The 20,994-nt window shown below is 50.8% G+C and overlaps 1 protein-coding gene across 8 annotated transcripts in view; it reads right to left on the bottom strand.

The window, feature by feature from the left end:
- HOMER2 (homer scaffold protein 2) overlaps positions 1-20,994 on the bottom strand; it is a 115,273-nt gene that overhangs the window by 9,981 nt on the left and 84,298 nt on the right. For 3 of the 8 annotated variants that reach the window (XR_006218341.1, XR_006218342.1, XM_042987961.1), the window contains exons 5-9: positions 19,623-19,762; positions 16,327-16,483; positions 14,899-15,009; positions 14,003-14,083; positions 12,805-12,871 (exon numbers count right to left, since the gene is read on the bottom strand). Coding sequence is in view for 6 of the 8 variants with exons in the window: in XM_042987961.1 (XP_042843895.1) it covers positions 12,805-12,871; positions 14,003-14,083; positions 14,899-15,009; positions 16,327-16,483; positions 19,623-19,762 (556 nt within the window). In the remaining 2 variants the exon portion in view is untranslated. Of the gene's footprint in view, positions 1-8,639; positions 10,137-10,220; positions 11,578-12,031; positions 12,872-14,002; positions 14,084-14,898; positions 15,010-16,326; positions 16,484-19,622; positions 19,763-20,994 lie in introns of those variants that run through there. The other 5 variants (XM_042987962.1, XM_042987957.1, XM_042987958.1 and 2 more) reach the window with 5 other exon arrangements.

The raw sequence follows: 20,994 nt of genomic DNA, 5'->3' as shown, positions 1-20,994 counted from the left end.
CCCAAGTCGGACGCTCAACCGACTGAGCCACCCAGGCGCCCCAAGAATTTGATATTTTAAAAAATGGCAAGGTCAGAGCTTGACTGGCCTTCCCTATGCTTACTTTGCAGATCAGTACTGTGGTAATTACCGTAATCTCAGTATTCTGAGATGCACTCGGGCTTGGATAGTTCTCCGCATTTGCTTTCTAAGGTCTGCCAAAGAGCCTTCGAAACAGGATCCTTTTCGGAAGAGAGTTCTGCCAATTAAAGCTCCTCGCTCAACTGTCTTCTGTGCATCAAACCTTCTCCTTCTCCCGAACTCCCCCACCCCCCAACCCTCCCTTCTCCCCGTGCTTCCAGCCGAGCTGCTGAATGAAGCCCAGACTGGCCTCAGGGATTTCAGAACCGTAGAGGAGGACAAGCGTTAGCTCCCAGGGCCTAAGTCCCAAACTCCAACCCATTCTCCTGAGTGCCCCCCGTCACTCTCCCCCCTCCCCAAGTAGAGTCCCTCCCAGCTCCCCAGCCCCTCTGGCGCTGGGCACCCAGTCCTCAGGGACCTCACCTCCATCCCCTGGGCAGCCCCTCCGCCACGGCGGGTTGCACTCCAGCACCAAGAGGCCCGGCCAAAGCCTAAGTGCTCGGCTGCCTTAACTCTGTGCCTCCACCTGCCGGCAAGGCCGCACCATCCTGCAGAGTCAGCCCCAGGAATCTTCCTGAGTCCTCCCTGCCCCCTCCCTCCCAGATGACAGGTCCCAGACACCAGTCATGCTGCCTCTACATCCAGAGCCCCCGCTACACGGGCAGCCCACCGAGGCCACATTTTCTACCCGGGACGGGCCCTCTGGCCAAAGCTGGTCCCAAGGTAGCCAGTCCATCCTGGTGACAAGCATCCTATGGCTTGTCCTGCAGCGAAACAGGAGCTGGGCCAGACTTACCTGTTCACGTGTTCATTCGCTTCCTCTCTGGAATTTGAGCAGGGACTCAAGCAGGTGGCAGCAGGTGCCAGAATCAAGAGGTTTTTGATTAAGGAGCACCCACCACGTGAAACCATGCAGTTGACTGAATGCATAGAGCAAAGGTTCTCGATTCTAAGGAAACTCACGGGAGGAGTGTACCAACTGCTGCCGTAACCCCCACAAACCTGGAGACTCACAGACAGGGCATCTTACCGTTCTGTAGGTCCCAAGTCCGACGGGGGCCTCGCCGGGCTAACACCAGGGTGTCGGCGGGGCCGTGTTCCTTTCCGAAGGCTCTAGAGGGGAGGCTGTTTCCTGGCCTGCGTCACCTGCGTTCACGGGCTGTGGCCCCTTCTTTCCTCTTTGAAGCCGGCAGGACCTCATCTGAGCCTTCGGCCATCACGTCTCCTTCTGACCCCAGCCAGGAAAGGTCTCTGTTTTTAGGACCTCGTGGGATGGGACTGGGCCCACCCAGATAGTCCAGGAGAATCTCCCCATCCGAGGTTCATCTGCAAGGTCCCTTCTGCCACACGGTGACAGGTGGCAGGGACTGGGATGAGGCCGTCTTTGGGGAGCCAGCGTCTTGTCCAGCACAAGGAGCCTGCTGGAATGCACGCTGCCAGGCCCAGACTGCAAAGGTGCTCATCCAGGAGGTTCTTCTGGGATGGCCTGGACAGCCCAGGTAGCCCAGAAGCGTGCGGTCTGCAAACCAGATGGCCAGCGCACACAGGCTGTGGGGAGGGAGGCGTGCAGCAGGTGTAGTCATTGCGGGTTCCTTCCAAGCGGGGAGCCCTCGAGCCTGACGTCTCAGGGGTCTGAGGGTCTTCAGAGCGGCCTGGGCCCTCTGCTTCTAGACAAGCTGGCTGTGCTCTTGCCCCTGTTCTTGGCGACACAGACCCCCCATCGGCTGGGTTCCATTAGCACCGCAACACATGGTCTTCCCTCCACCAGGGGGAACACCTGCGGGAGGTCTGTGAGTCCCACCTTTGAGTTCGCGGGCTGGCTGCGGGAAGAGCGGGGTGGGCACAGGGAAGGTTCCAGGCAGCAGAGGAAGAACAGGGACAGCACAGTTAGGCGGGGCAGGTGCCCGGGGAGGCCCTGCAGATGTGGGGAGGTGGGGCAAGAACCGATGCCTCCAGCTTTGGGAAGAGGCCTCTGGACACCTGCCCATATGAGAAACCGGAGCACGAAGGAGCTCTGGGCCAAAGGAGACCAGCAGCAGGGCAGGGGTGAAGACGCTGGTTGGCCCGAGGGAGGAACCCAAGATCGTGAGAGGGGCCGGGACGGAGGGGAGGACGGAGGGGAGGATGGCGGTGCTGGAGGACGGCAGCTGACCTGTGCAGGGGCCACGGGGACACAGGCCAGGTGCACAGCAGCGGCTGACGGAATCAACCACAGACGCCCTGAAACGCCGGGGGACAGTCTCGAGGGAAGACGGTCCGGGCCAGATCCGTGGAGACCCCAACACTCCAGAGCGGGAGGAGGAGAGGAAGGAGGTAGAACAGTGAGAAGTTAAGACAGGATCAGGAGGGAAAACCTCAGAGTCATGGAGGAGTAAGTCAAGAGCAAGGTCAACCTGGCCAAACGCCCCGGAGAGAGAACACACAGGACCTGATGCGGCAGCAGGAGGCCCCTCCGGGAGGTGGCTCTGGTCACGGTCAGGGTCACGGGCTAACCCACAAGCTAACTGCCGGTGCCTGCAGACAGGCCGTCAAGCCAACAAGCAGGCGCCAGGAGCCACAGAGCCGCTTCTGCTCGGCAGCGCACTCCGTGCCAACACGTCTGGCCTGTCCTGCGGACCCTTCACGTTCAGCCACCCTCTACCCGAAACCCTGGCTGTCAAACAGGATGGCTGCAGACAGGGCCCAGGACAGCCTCGGGAGACTTCTGCCGCACAGGAACGTCTGTGTAATTCTTGAACTCCCGAGCACGCAAGCATGTCACAGAGGGAGCGGGGTGCGTGGCAGAGCGGGGCAGGGGCAGGAACACTAGCCACCCCCCCAATACCTTGAAAGATACACAAGCCCCCCCCCCAAACCTCTGAAGACTCAAACTGGAGAAAAGGGGGTCCCGGAATTGACCCAGATCAAATTGCATGGGCTCGACAGAATGGGGACTCAAAACAGAAATTCATTAACTTGAATGAAGGGAAAAGAGAGAAGGTCTTACTAATTTCGCTCCTGAGCTGTGGGTTGAGATCCACACCTCCTACGTGTGTTTGGGAAAAGCTGGTTCTCTGCCTGACACAGACTTTGCCATGTGAGTAATCTGTTCAAACTGCTCGGGAAAAATCTTTTCTGACAGAATGAGTCTCTGAGATTAGCGCGCCCCCCCCACCCCGCCCCCCAAACGGCCAGGAACACAAGCGTCTCTACTCTCTGCTGCCCTCTGCTCCGAAGGCTAGCCCCGCAGAAGAAACGTGCCTCTTGGGCTGAGAACAGCTGTGCTATGGGCCCCATGGAGGCAAAATGTGACCCCCTGAAGGGAAGGTGTCTGCTAAGCATATCCAAGTATGCGGTTGCCCCAAACCGAGATTCGGAAATGTTGGCGTACTCAAAAGCTCTCGTTCTGTTCCACCAAAAGCACGTCGCCATCCTTGCTTTTGGCTCAGAAAGTGACCCCGGAGAACATAAACCTATCCTTGGGGAGATCAAGAGCTTCCAAAACACGTTCTTAAGACACAAAGGATTTTTGAAATCCTGAAAGATTTTTGTTGACTGAAAAACAGACACAAACATTTTACTGAACTATGTATTTCTACGTAAACAACTCTGTTACAACAAAATCAGGTAAAACTCACAAAGGTATAGAAGTCTTCAAAGGGAAAAATTTCCCCCTTGAATATAAAAAAGGTAATTTGCCGAATAACATCATACTGAAATACATAAAGCGAAAACCATTAGAAACAGAAGAAAAATAGAAATTCAACAGTAGTGGGAGACTCATTTTCCTTAGTCTTTAATGAATCAAGTAAGTAAAAATTAATGGTCCATGATATTATAAGTAATAAGGTCAAATTAACACATACAGACTGAATTTTGTTCCCTTCAGAGAACATACCTTCTTTTCCATTTTCCTAGGAATATTAAAATTGACAATTTGCCGGGTCCCAAGAAGATATCAATAAAACTCCAAAATGCAGAAATTGTACAGGCCATTCCCTCTTTGACAGCAAAGCAGTTAAACTTGAAATTTGTAACAAATGTTAAAAACAACAACAGCAAATATAAAATGATCTGGAAATTAAAAAACATAATTTCAAATAACTCTCCGGTAAAAAATAAAGTCAAATCTGAAATTACAAATTATTTATACCTTAGAACACCCTGCCTAAAAATTTGAGGGATATGGATAAGGAAATATTCAGAAGAGAAGTCACAGCCTTATAACTGCTAGTACCTGTGTCCATTATTTAAACAAGAAAAAATTAAAATGGCATTCAATTTGAGAAGGTGAAAAAATAAAGGAAGTAACAAAAAATCATAAAATGGTGGAGTAAATTAGGATTTAAGTTCTTTGAAAAGACTGATAAAATAGAATAATCCTGGGAACATGCATACAAATAAAGGGAAAGAACAGACACACAACGTCATGAATGAGAAAGAAGAATACAACAACTCCACACTGGCAAATAGGAAAATCTTAACAATCTTTATTTAGGAGTTAAATGGCCCAAAACTCACAGAATAGGAAGAAAGTTTGAAGAGACCAATGAGCCTGGAAAATACTGGAAAAAATGTCAAAGAATTATTTCCTAAAAAGGCACTAGACTTGGGACAGTTTTACACAGGTTATAAAAACTTCAAGGAGCAAAAAATCCTAAATATTATTTAAACTGTGTCCAGGGCATAAAAAAAGAGAGCAACAACTCTCCAAGTTCTTATTTGTTTGTTTTAAAGTAAGCTCTATGCCCAATGTGGGGCTCAAACTCACAACCCCGAGATCAAGTCACATGTCCTACCCACTGAGCCAGCCAGGCACCATTTTGTTTGTTTTTAAAAGAAGTTAACATAAACCCAACACCAGTACCTGACAAAGGAGAAAAACAATTATACAACTATCCATCTTAACATATGAAAAATTCCAAGATATGAGCAAACCAAGTTTGGGATATTTTTCTTATTTTAAAGCTCTTATTTTTATTACACAAGTAATACACAAGACTTGTAGAAAAATCAGGAAATACAGATAAGAACACAGAGCAAAAATCTACCATAAACTAACCCATCATAAATAACCACTGTTAACACTGAGTGGAGATCTACATTAAAAGAGTAATATACCATGACTAACCCAGGTTTTTCTAGAAATGCACAGAGGGCTCAACATCAGTAAGTCTATTAAAATGATTCATCTTAGGTCATGATAAAAACCATTTCATCATCTCGACAGATGTGCAGAAAAGAAATTTAATAAAATCCTAACATCCATCACTGATGAACCTTTCAGCAAACTAGAAAGAGAAGATATAACTTTATAATATATAAATTAAGAATATCTTACACTGAGTCAAATTTGTACTTTTATTTTAAAAAATTGTTTTAAGTTTATTTTGAGAGAGAGAGAGTGTGTGTGTGTGTGCACGAGCAGGGTAGGGGCAGAAAGGGGAGAGAAAGAGAATCCCAAGCAGGCTCCACACTGTCAGTGCAGAGCCCCATCCCGTGAAGAGTGAGATCATGACCTAAGCCGGAATCAAGAGTCAGATGCTTAACCTACTGAGCCACCCACGTGCCCCCTCAAATTTGTACTTTTAGACAAACACTAGAAGTATTCTTGCTAAGTATATGTATGTGTATATGTGTATGTGTGTATATATATCTTTATATATGTACATATATACATATACATATACGTATATGTACACATATATATGTACATATATATGTGTGTGTGTGTGTATATATATATATAAAGAAGAATGTAAAATGCCAGCACAATTAAATATTTGTTACTTAATGTTCTTTCAAGAGTGCTGGTCAATATGATAAGGAAGTGAAATAAGATAAAAATATGGAGGTGAAATTATCATCACTACCCACAACTATTATCTACCTGAGAAAGGCAAAAGAATTAACAACCAGAAAAACATGAGAACAAAAGAAAACTCAGTGATTGGCTAGTTAAAAAATAAACCACCAACTGCCACGTTAAATAAACCAATATACACACACGCTGCTCTCTGTGCACAGTTACGAATGAGGTAGATTGATACGGACACAGGAAGACGCCTGAGATCTACAGCCAAATAAAAAAGACTCAAATAGTGCAAGAGTTGTAGCATGTGGTCAAAATGAGAAAAAAGAGAAAAAGACTTTTAGAAAAAAAATGAGGCACATGCTGTAAATACGGACTATCTTGGGGCAGAGAGATTTTCATTATGGGGGACTTTCAGTCTATGTTTTTTCCTAATGGGCACGCTTTATACAACTCTCCTATAATACTTTAGATCAGAAAATCAATGGACCTAATTTTCATTTCTCTTAATGCTTTATATGAATAAGCAGTTGGAAAATATAATGAACAAGAGAGCTCATTTACAAGCACAAGCGCAGAAATTACCTATACTAGAAGAAATATACTGAGGAACATACGATTTCATAAATTTACTGAGGTCAGAGTTTAAATATTATAAAGATGTTAATTCTCGCTGAAGAATTGTAGGAGTAACCTATAAATTTTTACATGATCCAGTTTCTGATTCTTCAAAACATTACAAACGATAGCAAATTTCTTTTAGAAATAGTAATATACAAAAGGGACTTTTTTTTTGAAAAGGTTTAATTAATGGAGGCATTTACTGTAAATATGGAATGATCCAACAGTGTCGTACCAGTGCCAGAACGTGAACAACGAAAGTTCAGAAGCACACTGAACCATATGTGAGGGCTGGGGACAGAGGAAAAATGGAATTTCATATCTGTAGAGAAAGGACAGATTTCCCAGTTTAAGTAAAAAAAATTCCAGATGGGTCATAGATTTAACCTTTTTTTTTCATTTTATTTTTATTCCTTATTGATTGGCCTAGTTTACTTATTTTTACTTTTTTAAAATTCTAGTATAGTTAACATGCAATGTTAGTTAATGAGAAAAGTGGCCAGAGGGGATGAATAGGTAAAGTACAAACGTATATTGTCCAGTGAATATTTTTGCTAGGGAGGGTCACACTCTAATGAAAAAATGCATATCAAAACTAGCCACCAGCCCCCACGGTAACACCAGTGTTAAAGGGGGAGTAGGACATTCTCACACGTTGCTGGTAAGAGTCTAATTTGGTATTGTCTTTCTGGAAGGCAATTTGAGGCAATATATATTAAAAGTCCTAAAAATATGCGTACCGTGTTTTGTTAGCCAGCATAGGACATGTTATGCCGCAGTAACAAATCAACCTTGAAACCCCAGGGGCACACACAACACCTAAGGTTTACTGTCTACCCACACCCCACGTCCATGCAGGTGGGTGGGTGTCTTGAGGGGAGCGGGGGCTCTTCCACAGTCATTCAAGGACCCAGGCGGACAGAGGCCCCATCGCCGGGACATCACCCCGTGCTGAGGCGAGGGGACAGAGGCTAAAGCATCCCACAGTCTCAGCCTGGGGGTCTCGCACGTCACTTCTGCTCACAGTTCGCTGGCCAGAATGTCACAGAACCCCGCGTGACTTTAAGGGGGCTGGAAAGTAGTCTCCCACACGCCCAGGAAGGACAGGAGGAGGCACAGGGCAGAGTACTGGGTGGACTGCCCACCATGCTGTTCAGCTGGCAAGCCCAACTGTAGAAAATCATCCTAAATATTCTGAAAAGTTTACAAAGATGTTAGAATGAAGGGTTTCATCAACCGTGACAGTAAAAAATCAGAAACCTGAGTAACCTAAGGGACAACCTCTATAGATATTAAAAATGATGGAATTATATCTTTAGTGATATAGAAATTGAGTCACAATATGGTGCCACAAGGGAAAAAAGCAAGTGCTAAGACAGTACGTATAACATAACTGTATTTCACGAAAAAAGTAATAAAACATATAAACGCACAGAAAAAAGTCTAAAAAGATATATATCAAAATGTTAACAGTGGTTATAATCAGATGGTCTGATAGGTGATTTTTTCTCTTTTCGCTCATCTGTAGTTTCCTTTTTTTAAAAAAAATGTATAGATTATTCATGTACCAAAAATGCATTTAAAAAGGAAAAAAAATCCAAACAAACCCTAGTACTCCTGGGAGAGCCCACTCGACCACTTCATACTAATGATTAAATTCTTACATTCGATGTAAGAAATGCCTAATGGCCTGCTACATCACGAGACATCGCTACGACTATTTCAAGTCAGGACTTGATACCGAAAGCGGGACAACGGCCTAACAACAGTGACACACACCCCGCAGCTGTGTATCATCAGACCTGTCAACCACCTGCCAAAACGTACCAGTCTGGCCTCCACTGTGGTTTCTCTGGGCTCCGGCCAGGGGCACCAGGGGTCTGTGTGACTGGGGGGGGGACCCCTCTTCGTAAGGCTCTGCATCATCAGAGAGTGCAGGGCACTGTACAACCCCATTCGAAACGAAAGACCCAGAAACTCATCTTCTCATAGATTCCAGAACACAGAGTATCACCACCAGGAGTATTAAAGGCTATTCTTTCTTAGGTGTACGTATTTTTCATTTAAAACCTTGTTCTTTGTAGTTTCTCCCATCTCTTTCTCCAACACACACACACACACACACACACACACACACACACACACACACTCCTAAGTTCACTAGAATGTTCCATCCAGCTACCAAAGTATCACCAAACTCCCCCTCTTGCCTGGCTGGCATTTAAAGAGTAACAATCCTTGAGGCAGGTGTATGGAAAAGACACTTAAAGAACATACATTTCTGTACAGGATTCCCTCTCCATGATGCCACCCCACCACCCCCGGAATAGATAATGTTTTCTTTTGGAGGAAACCACGTACCCAGAATTAGGTTCCTCTTAAACCATGCATATCATTTAAAAATATGTACGGACATTGATTTACAAGCTTCTAGTTTAAATGGTCAGCACTTCAAAATCCAATGGTATTTCAAAGAAAGAACCGTAACTTTTAGAAGGACCGATGGCACAACAACCCACTTTCAGGGATCAGCAAAGAGCGGGGCTGGCTCCGTCTCACAGGGCAGCGTCTTTCGAAGGCCTACGCTAAGTCTGCCTTCCAAGGGTGCACCTGGCCACACATGAGGTCCCCGGTACGGTCCCTGCCGTGCCCCGCGGCTGGCTCTCGTCCCGCGTTGCCCCTGACTTCTACAGAAAAGCAGTCCTTTAAAACGGGCAGATGGCGACGCTTCTGGGAGCACGCGACTTATACTCCGTCCTCCCTGAGTCCACGTTTCCCATGGGGGACCTCCCAGCCAGAGCGCTACCTCTCGCTCTAACATCTCAGGGCTTCTCGCTTGCTGTGCACCCACTGCTCTGTCTCCACTAGAGCCATCAACAAAGAACTCGACGTGTTCGTGTTTCCTAGATCCGGCCTCTCAGAGCACGGACATCACTGTAACCAGCAGTGTCTCGGAATGACCCCGGCAAAGCCAGAGTCATTACCAAATGGACCTTACTGTCTATAATGAACGCAAATGTAATTCTAGTTCGCTCATTTATAAATCATCGCTTGCTGTGGACTCACGTTAAAATATGACCACAGTGTGGTCTCATCAGGACACAAGAGAATTTGTTTTCTTAGCGCCAAAAGGTCACCAAGGGAGAAGAGTGGCAAGACTCCTGGAAAGAGGCGGGACTGAGGTCTGGCAGAGTTGGATGCAGCGCCCCCTGGGGCTGATCGCTAGCTGGGTGACAGGCGTGTCACTGTCTGCAAAGTGGGGAATGACCCTGAGAGACCCTCTCACCCACTTGAAGTCTAATGTGACAGCGTGCTGGACGGCGTGGGACTGATGCGCCACACACATTCCAGGTCTCACGTGGATGCTGGCTCGCTCTCCCTTCACGGCATGACCATACTGCCCCAACCTGTCACTAGGAAGACCTCTCCTCCCCTTGCCAACTGGGTCTCTACTCAGAAGGAAAATTATTTTTCAGGCCCATTACGATGACAGGGTTCCGTGCTGCATGTCCTCCGCTTTGGACCCCAGCTTTAACAGATGCAGACAAAAGCCAATCGGGTTTGGGCAGCCAGCCCTGGACGTGCCGGAATCAGGAGGCCTGACCTGGAAACGAAGGGCAGGCTGGCAATGCGTGTCCCAGCAGCATGGCGGGGCCACACGCTCATGGGGCCAGCGGGGGGGGGGGGGGGGTGGGAGGCGGGCGAGCTGAGCTGCCCACGCTGGCTTTCCGTGATGCCAAGCACAGGACATCAGTGGAGCTGACGCCCTCGTAAGTGAGGACGTGTTACACCGGTTCAGGCAGAGACTGGGATGAACTGAGTAGGTCATTTTCATTATACGGAGCCCACATGCACGGTGCCAGGGGCTGAGTGACCAGGCGGTGTCTTCATGGACCCTCCAGGTTGTCCCCAGGACTTTTTTTTTTTTTTTTTTTTAAATAAAGTCGGTGAAGAAGCACTGAGATCTTCCGAGAAAAGCAGGAGGGGCAAGGCTAGTGCTTCTGTACGGCTGTTGTATTTTCTCTGCTAAACCCAGCGCCCTCTGAGGAGCCCATCCCGCTCTTAGCTCCTGGGCTGCAACGCACGAGGCCACTCGCGGGTCCTCACCTCCTACCTTCAGGGTCCTCACCCAACTCCCCAGGGATGGCTGGGCAGGGATCGTAGGCCCTGACCACGGAGGGACACAGCGGTCATGGTGCAACTTCTGCCAACGTCTCCTACCAACAGCAAGATGCAACGCACAAGGGGCTTCGGCAACCCTACCTCCCTGTGAACAGGTCACCCGAGCACGCTCCCGTCAGTCAAGAGGGTCCCTTCCAGACCAGTAAGTGACCTAACACGCAGGAGTGCTGGGCATCGGAAGGCTCCAGGCTGAGGTCTCGGAATCCCGGCTGCTCCCAGGCAGCCCCAGAGCCAGTCTGCAGCCAGGTGGTCTGACCTGGCCTGAGAAGAACCCCCTTTCAGCCACTGCTGGGCCAAACCACGGCCAGCCTGGCTTTCTGGTCTCCTGACCAGTAGGGAGCTGCTACCCACTGTCCTGTGCCATCCGGAGCTGTGGGGAGGGCAGGACGGCAGCACCCTACCTCTTGTCACCAAGAGGGCTGCCCACACTTGCCACTGCCCGTGCGCCACGAGCCCGGCATGCTCAGGCAAAGCTGCCCCACTCGGCCTGCAGGCCCCCATCCCCCACTGCCCCGAGGTGCCTTGGTGCTCCAGACGACCGGCCTTCCCTCCTCCCAAATAAGACCTCTCTGCTCAGAGACAGTCTCGGTGGCAGGAGTCACCGTAGGGTGTGCGCGCGTGGGCGTGTGCGTGCGTGTGTGTGTCCCGCTGCCTCCTCAGGCTGTTTTGTTGTTTATCCAGATTCACCAGAGGGTAGTTCTAGAAACTCTTTCTTGAAGGGGATGCTCTCTTGGTGGTTCTCAAAGCAGGCAGAGGGAGGCAAGGAGGCAGTAAGGCCTCCAACATCCCGAAAGGCATTTCAAAATGCCTGTAGCCAAGGCACGTGCAGGGCACCCAGATGTCCCTGGCCCCGCCGAGAAACTCTGTAAGAGAGGAGAGCTGAACGTCTCTGGTCCCTCCCTTAGCAGGAAGGGAGGCAGGCAGGGCTCCCCTGTTGCTAAAGTCACGGCTCAGCCAGGCTGAGCGGACTCTCCCTTGTGGGCTTGGGCGAGCTCTTTCCCCACACAGGGTCCTGGCCTACATCCCAAGCCTGGAGAAGAAGGGCGGTCCCAGTTCAAAAGGGCCCAGGGACAGAGCACCACGAATGGACCACTGGGGGGCCTCAGACCAGCTCCTGCCGCTTCCGTGGCCACCCGCCCTGCCCCAGGGCCACCCAAGCCCATCCAGAAGCTTGACCACACACAGTGAGTCAAATTCCTATCTGATACTCGCCCAGATCAGCAAAAGGAAGGATTGTTCAACAGGATCCAATGGACCCTGCTGGCAGGAGGCTGGGGGGGGGGGGGGGGTGTCGATTAAAACACTAAGTTCTGTTTATCTGTTTAGTTAAACAAATATTTATTAAGCACCTTTGTGCCAGGCACTGTGCTAGGCGCCCTCACTGCACGCTGTCCCCACAGCACAGTCATCTGCTCAGAAGTTAAAACCCAGGAAAGGAACACTGTCGCAACCCTACGAACTGGGCGTGGGTGGAAGGGGGGCAGAGTGGGTGCAGGCAGTGCCTGTGAGCCCACCCCAGACTTGTTTGCTCTCTCCGGACAAGTCTCTACTAAGCGGCTGCTTTAAAGCATCTCGATTCTTACCGAGAGGGAAGGCGTTACCCCCATGCCCCGCGCACGGGTGCCTGGTGGACGTTCAAACGCTCTGAACGTTCTTCCAAAAAAAGGAGGTGGAAAGCATGTTCCTATTTGTAATAGAAAATCCTTTGCTCAGTTGGTATGGTCGCAACAGCCCTTAAGAAAGATACAAACATCCCTGCCCTGACTACGTAAACGTTTAAGGGAGACCTAGCGCGGGATTCCTGAGTCAGAACCTTCCAGATGTCCGCAGCCTCGCGAGGTCAGGGAGGCGAGAGGAGGCGTGTGTTCCGGAGGGGAGAGTGGACGGCACCACGGGTGTGGAGGCGCGACAAACCACACCTGCACTAACAGAGCGACGCACACGGGAGGACGCCCCAGCCCTCAGCCCCTAGCTGTCGGCCCCCAGCTTGGAGAGGCCGCGGCGGAAGTCGTGCAGGCCGTCGATCTTCGCGTCCAGCACCTCCAGGAAGCTCTTGAGCTCCACCTTCAGGTGGCGCTGGCGGTACTTACTCTCCTCAATGTCCGTCTTGAGGGACCGCACCTTGCCCTCCAGGTTCTGATTGTCTCTCTCTGCCGCCTGAAGGAAGACACACCGGGGGACCGGTCACCGAGACCCCCTCCCCCCGGGGGGCCCGCATCCCTAGCTAAGTCCCCCAGGACACACGCCTGTGCCTGCTGACGTCAGCACAGAACTCGGGGCTCTCCGCTGCACCCCCTTTCCTGATGGTTCCCTGGCAGAGTGTGTGACCAACACCTGAGCTGATAAAGGGTGGCTCCACGCAGGACGCAGAGCTCGGGTCCTGCCTGGGGGAGCCTGAGGCAAGAGGGCCTTCTCACAGAGTGCCCAGGGGAGGAAGCCCGCAGGCCTAGCACACGGGGTTTTCCGCCCCAGTCCCAGAACGGTCAGCAGAGACCACATGCTAGTTCCATTCTGAGACAGAGAAGCAGGTCCAACGGGACAGTGACTTGTTTCCCTGGCTCTACGGAGAGGCTCCCGGGCCAGGCTCTGGCGACCGTGAGGAAGGTCAGAGCCGTGCCAGACTCAGGCACAGCGGTCTGGGCACCGGCATCAGGTGGTGTGACCAAGGGGGCAGTCGAGCTCCTAAGGGTCTGGTGGCTGCGAGTCCTTAAACGAGGTGTAAGCCTGTGCTCTTCACATCCAGCAAGAGCTTCATCTTATGGACGTGATCAGGAGTGTTCTGCTCACGTGTACAGGAACCACCGACTAATATGGGGGTCGTTCCTGAAGTGGGGGGACCCTTGGAGGTGAAAGGGGACATGGAAACCCCTCTCTGTGGATTGGGAACCTGAGGCCAGTGCGGGGGGGGCGGGGCGGGTGCCCAAGGTTAAGTCCAAGGTCACGGGCAAGGTGGGCTAGCACCGGGGTCTTACACTCTCCGCCCTCCCTTCTGCCGGGCTCCTCACCGCCCAAAGACTCTGCAGAGACTTCTGTGGGCGGGAATCAGTCACCGCATGATGATTATTCACACCTTCGCAGAAATGGAAAAACCAGAAGGCAAACACTGCTGAGTCTGCACCCTGGGGAGGGGTCCCAGATGGCATCTGGCAGGCGGTTACCAACGGCTTTTCAGGACTAGAAAGTCACTGTTCTTTACCGTGGGAGGTGTGAAAAGGGGGAGCCCGGAGAAACGGGTAGCCCCCACGAATGCCTTCCAGTCGGAGCCAAGGCAGACGCGCCCCTCCTTACCTCTAACTTCTCAGAGACGTATTCGCACTCTGACATGAGCTGAGGTATGATTTCACTTTGTTTGCGGAGGTCATTCAACTCCTACGGGGGACAGAGGTTTGAAAAAAAATCGTGAAAGCAAGTCAGATTAAAAAAAAAAAAAAAAAAAAAAAAAAAGGGCGCCTGGGTGGCGCAGTCGGTTAAGCGTCCGACTTCAGCCAGGTCACGATCTCGCGGTCCGTGAGTTCGAGCCCCGCGTCAGGCTCTGGGCTGATGGCCCGGAGCCTGGAGCCTGTTTCCGATTCTGTGTCTCCCTCTCTCTCTGCCCCTCCCCCGTTCATGCTCTGTCTCTCTCTGTCCCAAAAATAAATTAAAAAAAAAAAAAAGAAAGCCCTCGTGAACGTCCATGACCCGTGTGCAGCCGACGGAGGCAGCTGTGCTGAGAACATACCGTCTGCGTAACGACAACGGGGATGAAGTTAACACGTAACGCGCGGCCGGGTGTGTTAGGTGTTGTTATCGCGTGAAGTCTGCACACCACCACAGAAAAGACAGGTGCTCTTACGATCCCCAACTTGCAGATGGGGAAACTGTGGCTGGGAGGTTTGGGACCTCAGCTGTCCTGCCAACCCCCCCCCCGCCCCGGGGCGAAAACAACTGCCTGATCGCAGATCACCTGTCACAGTTTCTGAGTGTTTTGTAAGCGTCCGGCTCCCCCGCGGGTCGGAGCCGTGGCCTGGCGACACGGCTGGTGTGGGGGCTGCGCAGGGCAGGGTCGGCCCCGTGCTCTGAGCGTTTGTGCCTCGATGCGGCTCTGGGCGGTCCCCCGCGGATGCCCAGGCAGCTGCCAGGCAAGTCACGTGCTCCCCAGACACCGGCCGTGTCCCAGGCATGGACGGCCCCTCCGGCCCACTCACCGTCTCCTTCTCCCGCACTTCGGACTCCAGCTCCTCGATCCTCTGCTTCAGCTGCGTGTTCCTCTCCTTCTCTCTGTTTATCTCGCTGCATTGCTCCTCCAGCTGGTCAATCTTTAACAAAGCAGGGATGCCACGTTACTTCGGTGGTGAAACAGAAGGTCACCACGGCTGTTTATGCTGTCTTTCCAAACAGAACCACAAACTAACCCCCTTTCGCATCTTTCCTCGCGTCTAAGAAGCAACTCCCGGCGGCTGCCCTCCTTCACCCCCGGCAGAGCCCAGTCCCGTCACCAAACCTGGCTTCAGGACGAGCCGGGCTTCCGGTTCTCTCTCTCAGCCAAGGGATAGGAACTTCAGGTTTGCTTTAAAGGATTCCTCACAAGTATAGGGGCCGGATGTCCCATGAATCTATCTACTTCTCCCCATAATGATCGGTACGTCGTTTAATCAGGTCCTGAATCATTCTGTTTCATCTCAAAGGTTTAAGCCAGCAGGGAAGAGAACCAATCAGCCCTGTGGGACAATGGCCACCAAATGGGACACAGGGACATTTCCAACATTTTAAATCAGGGTGACCTTTCCTTACCGGTGCATGGCAGGAAGGGCCTGGCCCGCGAGCCTCCTCCTGGAGACAGGAGACGTGCAGACTGAACTGGCGAGTCCCCGGAGTTCATTCTTCTCCCCTTCCCAGCCCTGACCCCCTCAGAAGGGACGCAAAGGCCTCACCACCTTGGCACTGCTGTGTGTCTGATGCTGAGTGCTTCCAGCGGCCCGAGCGCACGTGCGCGGTAGGAACGCAACCCGCTGGTAACACAGAACCCCACACCGACGGGGTCCCGCAAACAAGCGGCAGGCCTCGAGGCAAAGGGCACTGGGCGGTCACCACGAGGACACTTTCAGAGGTGGCCGGCACACCAGCTCTCGGGGTCTGAACCCCCAGCCACAGGAGCTGCTGGGGACCCCCCGACTTCTACCTTGCACCCTGGAGATGAGGTTCCCAATGCCTCTCGTTGAGGGCAGCGGACTCCTCCCGGGTTTGGGTCTGAGACTCAGACGCAAACAGAAACCGACTCCCCGTTTGGAAAGAGCAGCAAAGGGCCACCGATCCCTCCGGCAGGCCACTCGGCCAGGCCTCGGGAGGGAACGCGGAGTCAGCACTTGGCCTGGCGCCCGGCCCGCAGCACTTACGGCGCCGAAATGAAAAAGACAACACGAGGCAGGGCTCCGCGCCATCCGTACCAAAGGAAGGTGGGGAGACAGGGGGGCGGCTCTGCGGGTCCATCCAGGCCGGGCGGGCGGGGGGCCCACGGGGGAGCGACAGCCAAGTGAACACCAGCCTCCGTGCGATCCCCCCACCCCTCCCCGGCCCGGTCCTGAACTTGACGAAGCAGCCCCCCACCCGTCCACGGCCGCTGTCCCGGCGCCCACCTTGTTCCGGAGCCGATCGTTCTCCTCGCGGCACAGGGAGAACTGGCGCTTCCACTGCTCCACGCTGGCGGCCGACTCCTGAAGCGCTGCCGTCAGCCGGGCGTTACTCTCCCGCAGGGTCTGCAGCTCCACCTCCCACTTCTTCACGTTGGCGGCGCTGCGGGGACGCGGGAGGGGACCGGGTGGCCGTGTGCCCTCCGCCCCGCTCCACCCCACCTGCCACCCCGGCAGCGCGGGGAAGACCCCCTCGCTCCCTCCTGAGCCCTGGCCCCAGAGCCCTGCGTCGTGTCCCGTCCCGTCCCTTCCTGAAGGAGTGTCATGACAGACACTGGCTCCGGGCCATAATAGGGCCCTGTGTCCCCTCCAAGCCCGAAGAGGACTCCAGAGCCAGAGACCAGAGGGCAGAGGACACAGTGACCTTGTGAGAGAGGGGGCCCAGGCTGACCTGACGTCAGGGGCAGAGGACGACCACAGGTCTGCGGGACACCTCCATGTGACCAAAACAACCTCGTGTTTGCCCTTCATCCTCTGTGCTCCCTGAAGGAGCTTCAAAAAACAAACTTGGGGTGGGGGGTGCCTGCGTGGCTCAGTTAGTTGAGCATCTGACTTTGGCTCGGGTCATGATGTCGTGGTTCAACGAGTTCGGGCCCCGCATCGGGCTCTGTGCTGACAGCTCGGAGCCTGGAGCCTGCTCCGGATTCTGTCTCCCTCTCTCTTTGCTGCTCCCCCACTTGCGCTCGGTCTCTCCCTCTCAAAAATAAACATTTAAAAAAAAAAAAAACAACAAAAAAAACCAGAAGCAAACTGGAATCAGGTTCCCCTCAGGTACTGTTGGCTTTCATGTTCCTCTGTCTCCTGGCTTTGGAGCCCAGCGCGGGGTGTCGTGGGTGCCCCGAGGGCTGAGCCGCACAGGACACATAGGGCAAGCACGGGATTCTTATCAATCCTGCCTGGCTGAACAACCAGACTTCTGTCTCTAAATGCTTTTTGACGGGGGGGGGGGGGGGGGGGAGTTTTTTTTTTTTTTCCCGGTAAGTAAATAGGACTGTATCTCCATAATCTGTGTCACCTTTCATCCCAGTCTCAAGGATCTAGGAACTTCACTGGAAAAGATAAGCTTTCAAACACCATAGCAAAAAAAAAAAAAAAAAAAGGTAAAATATAATCTGATTAATTTCAGAGGTAATGATCGAGAATGTAAGCTGATTTAGAGAAATGGTTTCATGCTCTCTTCCTATAATTCACTTGTTCATTAAGTGGGGATTTAAAAACATTTATTTTTAGGGGTGAAACGTTTTCATCCAGGCAGCGCTGTGTTAAAACCACAAAAGAGTGAAAAGCAGGTGGTATGATGGAAAAATTTACTAGCCGTGGGACCTCAGGCAAGGACTCACTTTTTACCACCTGGGACTAAGTTTCCTCATCTGTAAAATGGAGTTCATAGGACCCAGCTTTTTAATGGGGGCAAGTCTGAGGAGAGCACCTTCTCAGCCACAGGAAGGTTGGGGGAAGCTGGCCAAACCCCCCGCCGGGGGAACGGGATGATTCCCAAGGACAGCAGCTCTGAATATGCTCACAGGGTCAGATCAGCCCAGCCTTCCGGAAAAGGGCCATCTCAAGATACAAAAACAGACACATAGCCTGTGTAGTCATTACAAATTAAAGTCATGTTGATATTATTATGGGGATTGTGTTAAATAATTTATACATCAGTTTAGGGGAAATTGATTCTTTCTTTCTTTCTTTCTTTCTATCTATCTATCTATCTATCTATCTATCTATCTATCTATTTATTTATTTTTGAGAGAGACAGAGACAGAATGCAAGTGAGTTAGGGGCGGAGAAAGAGGGAGACACAGAAGCAGAAGCAGGCTCCAGGCTCTGAGCTGTCGGCACAGAGCCTGACGCTATCTATCTATCTATCTATCTATTTATTTATTTTTGAGAGAGACAGAGACAGAATGCAAGTGAGTTAGGGGCGGAGAAAGAGGGAGACACAGAAGCAGAAGCAGGCTCCAGGCTCTGAGCTGTCGGCACAGAGCCTGACGCGAGGCTCGAACTCACGAGCTGTGAGATCATGACCTGAGCTGAAGTCGGATGCTCAACCGACTGAGCCATCCAGGCACCCTGGAAATTGATTCTTTTTAAAATATCAAGGCTTCCTACTACTTTCCAACAGAAAATATATTTTTTAATTATTCATTTATAGTCCTCAAAATCATTTTAAAGCTTTCTTTACAGAGATACTGTATTTTCTGAAGTTTTCTGTATTTTATGATTCTGGCTCGTGTAATTTATGTTTCTAGCTCCTATTGTTAAAGGAAATCTCTTCTTCAAATACATATTTTCTATGTGATGTTTGTATATAGAGAAGCTATTGATTTTTGTGAGATGTTATATTATTTTTCATAGTTTTTCATAGTTTGTTAGATTTTCACAGGTTTTTCTTGAGTGTTCAAGATGCAATCTTATATACAAGTAAATGATAAACTTGGGTGCTTAGAAAACAAAACGGGGGCATCTGGGTGGCTCAGTCGGTTGAGTGTCAGACTTCAGCTAAGGTCACGATCTCAAGGTTTGTGAGTTCTAGTCCCGCACTGGGCTCTGTGCTGACAGCTCAGAGCCTGGAACCTGCTTCAAATTCTGTGTCTCCCTCTCCCTCTGTCCTCCCCCACTTGCTCTGTCTCTCTCAAAAATAAACAAACGTTAAAAAAAAAAATTAAAGAGGGGAGCCTGGGTGGCTCAGTTGGTTGAGTGTCCGACTTTTGCTCAGGTCATTATCTCATGCTTTGTGGGTTCAAGCCCCGAGTCGGGCTCTGTGCTGACAGCTCGGAGCCTGGAGCCTACTTTGGGTTCTGTGTCTCCCTCTCTGTCTCCCCCACTCACGCCCTGTCTCTTTCTCTTAAAACTAAGTAAACATTAAAAAAATGTAAAAAAAAAAAAAAAAACACGAAAAAAAACACATACAAGCACAGGCACACAACTCTGTCATACTCACACACACCTTTTTCACGTTCTCTGTGCTCTCACCGTAAGCAGACACACACACACACACACACACACACACACACACACACACACACACACTCTTGCACACTCACACACATGAACTGACACCAGTCTGGTCAGCCAGACGGAGAACAGCCACAGAGCCAGCTGGCCTTCCTTTGGCCCGGAGACAAGACCAGACACTCTGAGCAGGACCCCGTCTCCTCAGGAAGCCCTGCCCAGCAGGAAAGGCTGCAGGGAGGCACTGAGCCGGGAGAAAATAGCGTCTGGATTTCAAACACCCTTACCTCTGCGTCAAAGCAATCTTCAGCTTGTCGTTCTCAGACTTCAGGTGCGTGTCAGCAGGACCCACGTGAGAGGCCTTTTCATCGTCCGTCCCGTTGACGCTGGATGCCTGAGTAGAAGACGGGCTTTCACACCCAGATTCCTGGCCAAAGTGAATTCCCTTCACACATTACTGTTCACAGTAGCAGCAAATCGGGCATAACGAGAAAGCGTGTTAGTGAGCGGGGGAGAAGCAAGTCATCGGACCGGGATGCGGCAAAGACTAGCACGTGGAAAGATATCAAGAACAAAGGAAGGGGCGCCTGAGCGGCTCAGTGGGTCGAGCTGAGCATCCGACTCTTGATTTCGGCTCAGGTCATGATCTTGTGGCTTTGTGAGTTCAAGCCCTGCGTCGGGCTCTGTGCTGACAGTGCAGAGCCTACTTGAGATTCTCTCCCTCTCTCTCTCCCTCTTTCTGTCTACCCCTCCCCCATTTGCACTCTTTCTCTCTTGAAATAAATAAATAAACACTAAAAAAAAAAAAAAAAAAAGAACAAAGGAAAAGGCCCAGAGGAGTCTCCTCGAAGCTCAGAAAGCCTGTGCACTTTACAGAGAAAAAGAGTCCACCCAGGGCCCTGACTCAGGATCACTTACTCAACTTTACACATAAACCTAACAAGCTTGGACACCGGGGCTCCCTTATTTAACACAGAAGCCACAGACGAAAACAGGGGGAGGGATTCACAACAAGGAACAAGAAAGAGGGAATGAGGAGAAAGTATTAGAAGCTGGAACTTAAAACCCCCTGGGGCCACAGAGAGACCAACACTCCTTAAACATGCAGGACTCGGATGTGGCTGTGGCCTCCACTGCTGTCAGCATTATTATGAATATGAATATTCTGAGCTGCTTTGGGTAACAAGTCATACCAACCGTGGGTGACATCTCATCTGGTCTAGGATAAGACCTTATTTAGCCTCCAATAAGCATAAAGGCAAAGGCAGGAACCCGAAAGGGAATGATGTGTACATCTGACTTTAAATTTCTGCTCTCTCTCTTAAAAAAAAAAAAAAAAAGTGCTATAAACAAAATTAAAATGCACACAAGAAACGTGGGAACATATCTGCTGCTGAACATTTGCATATATGAAAAACAAGATGTTAATACTTTTCTTGTGCTGGAAAACTCTCAGAGGCCTTGTCTTCTAGAGCCACGTACTGACATATATACGGATGAAATGATCTCTGGGATTTGCTTTAAAATTTAGGGGGAGAGTAGGGTCCGGGGTGGGGGGACGGATGAAACAACAGGTCATAAATTCTTAATCGTTAAAGCTGACCTATGCGTCCCATGGAGGTTCGTTTTACAATTCTGCCAAGCTGTGAACAGGTTCAA

This window comes from Panthera tigris, chromosome B3 (assembly GCF_018350195.1).
Source record: "Panthera tigris isolate Pti1 chromosome B3, P.tigris_Pti1_mat1.1, whole genome shotgun sequence".
NCBI lineage: Eukaryota > Metazoa > Chordata > Mammalia > Carnivora > Felidae > Panthera > Panthera tigris.
Note: the sequence above shows the minus strand (reverse complement) of the source record. Positions and strands in the feature narration are given on the sequence as shown.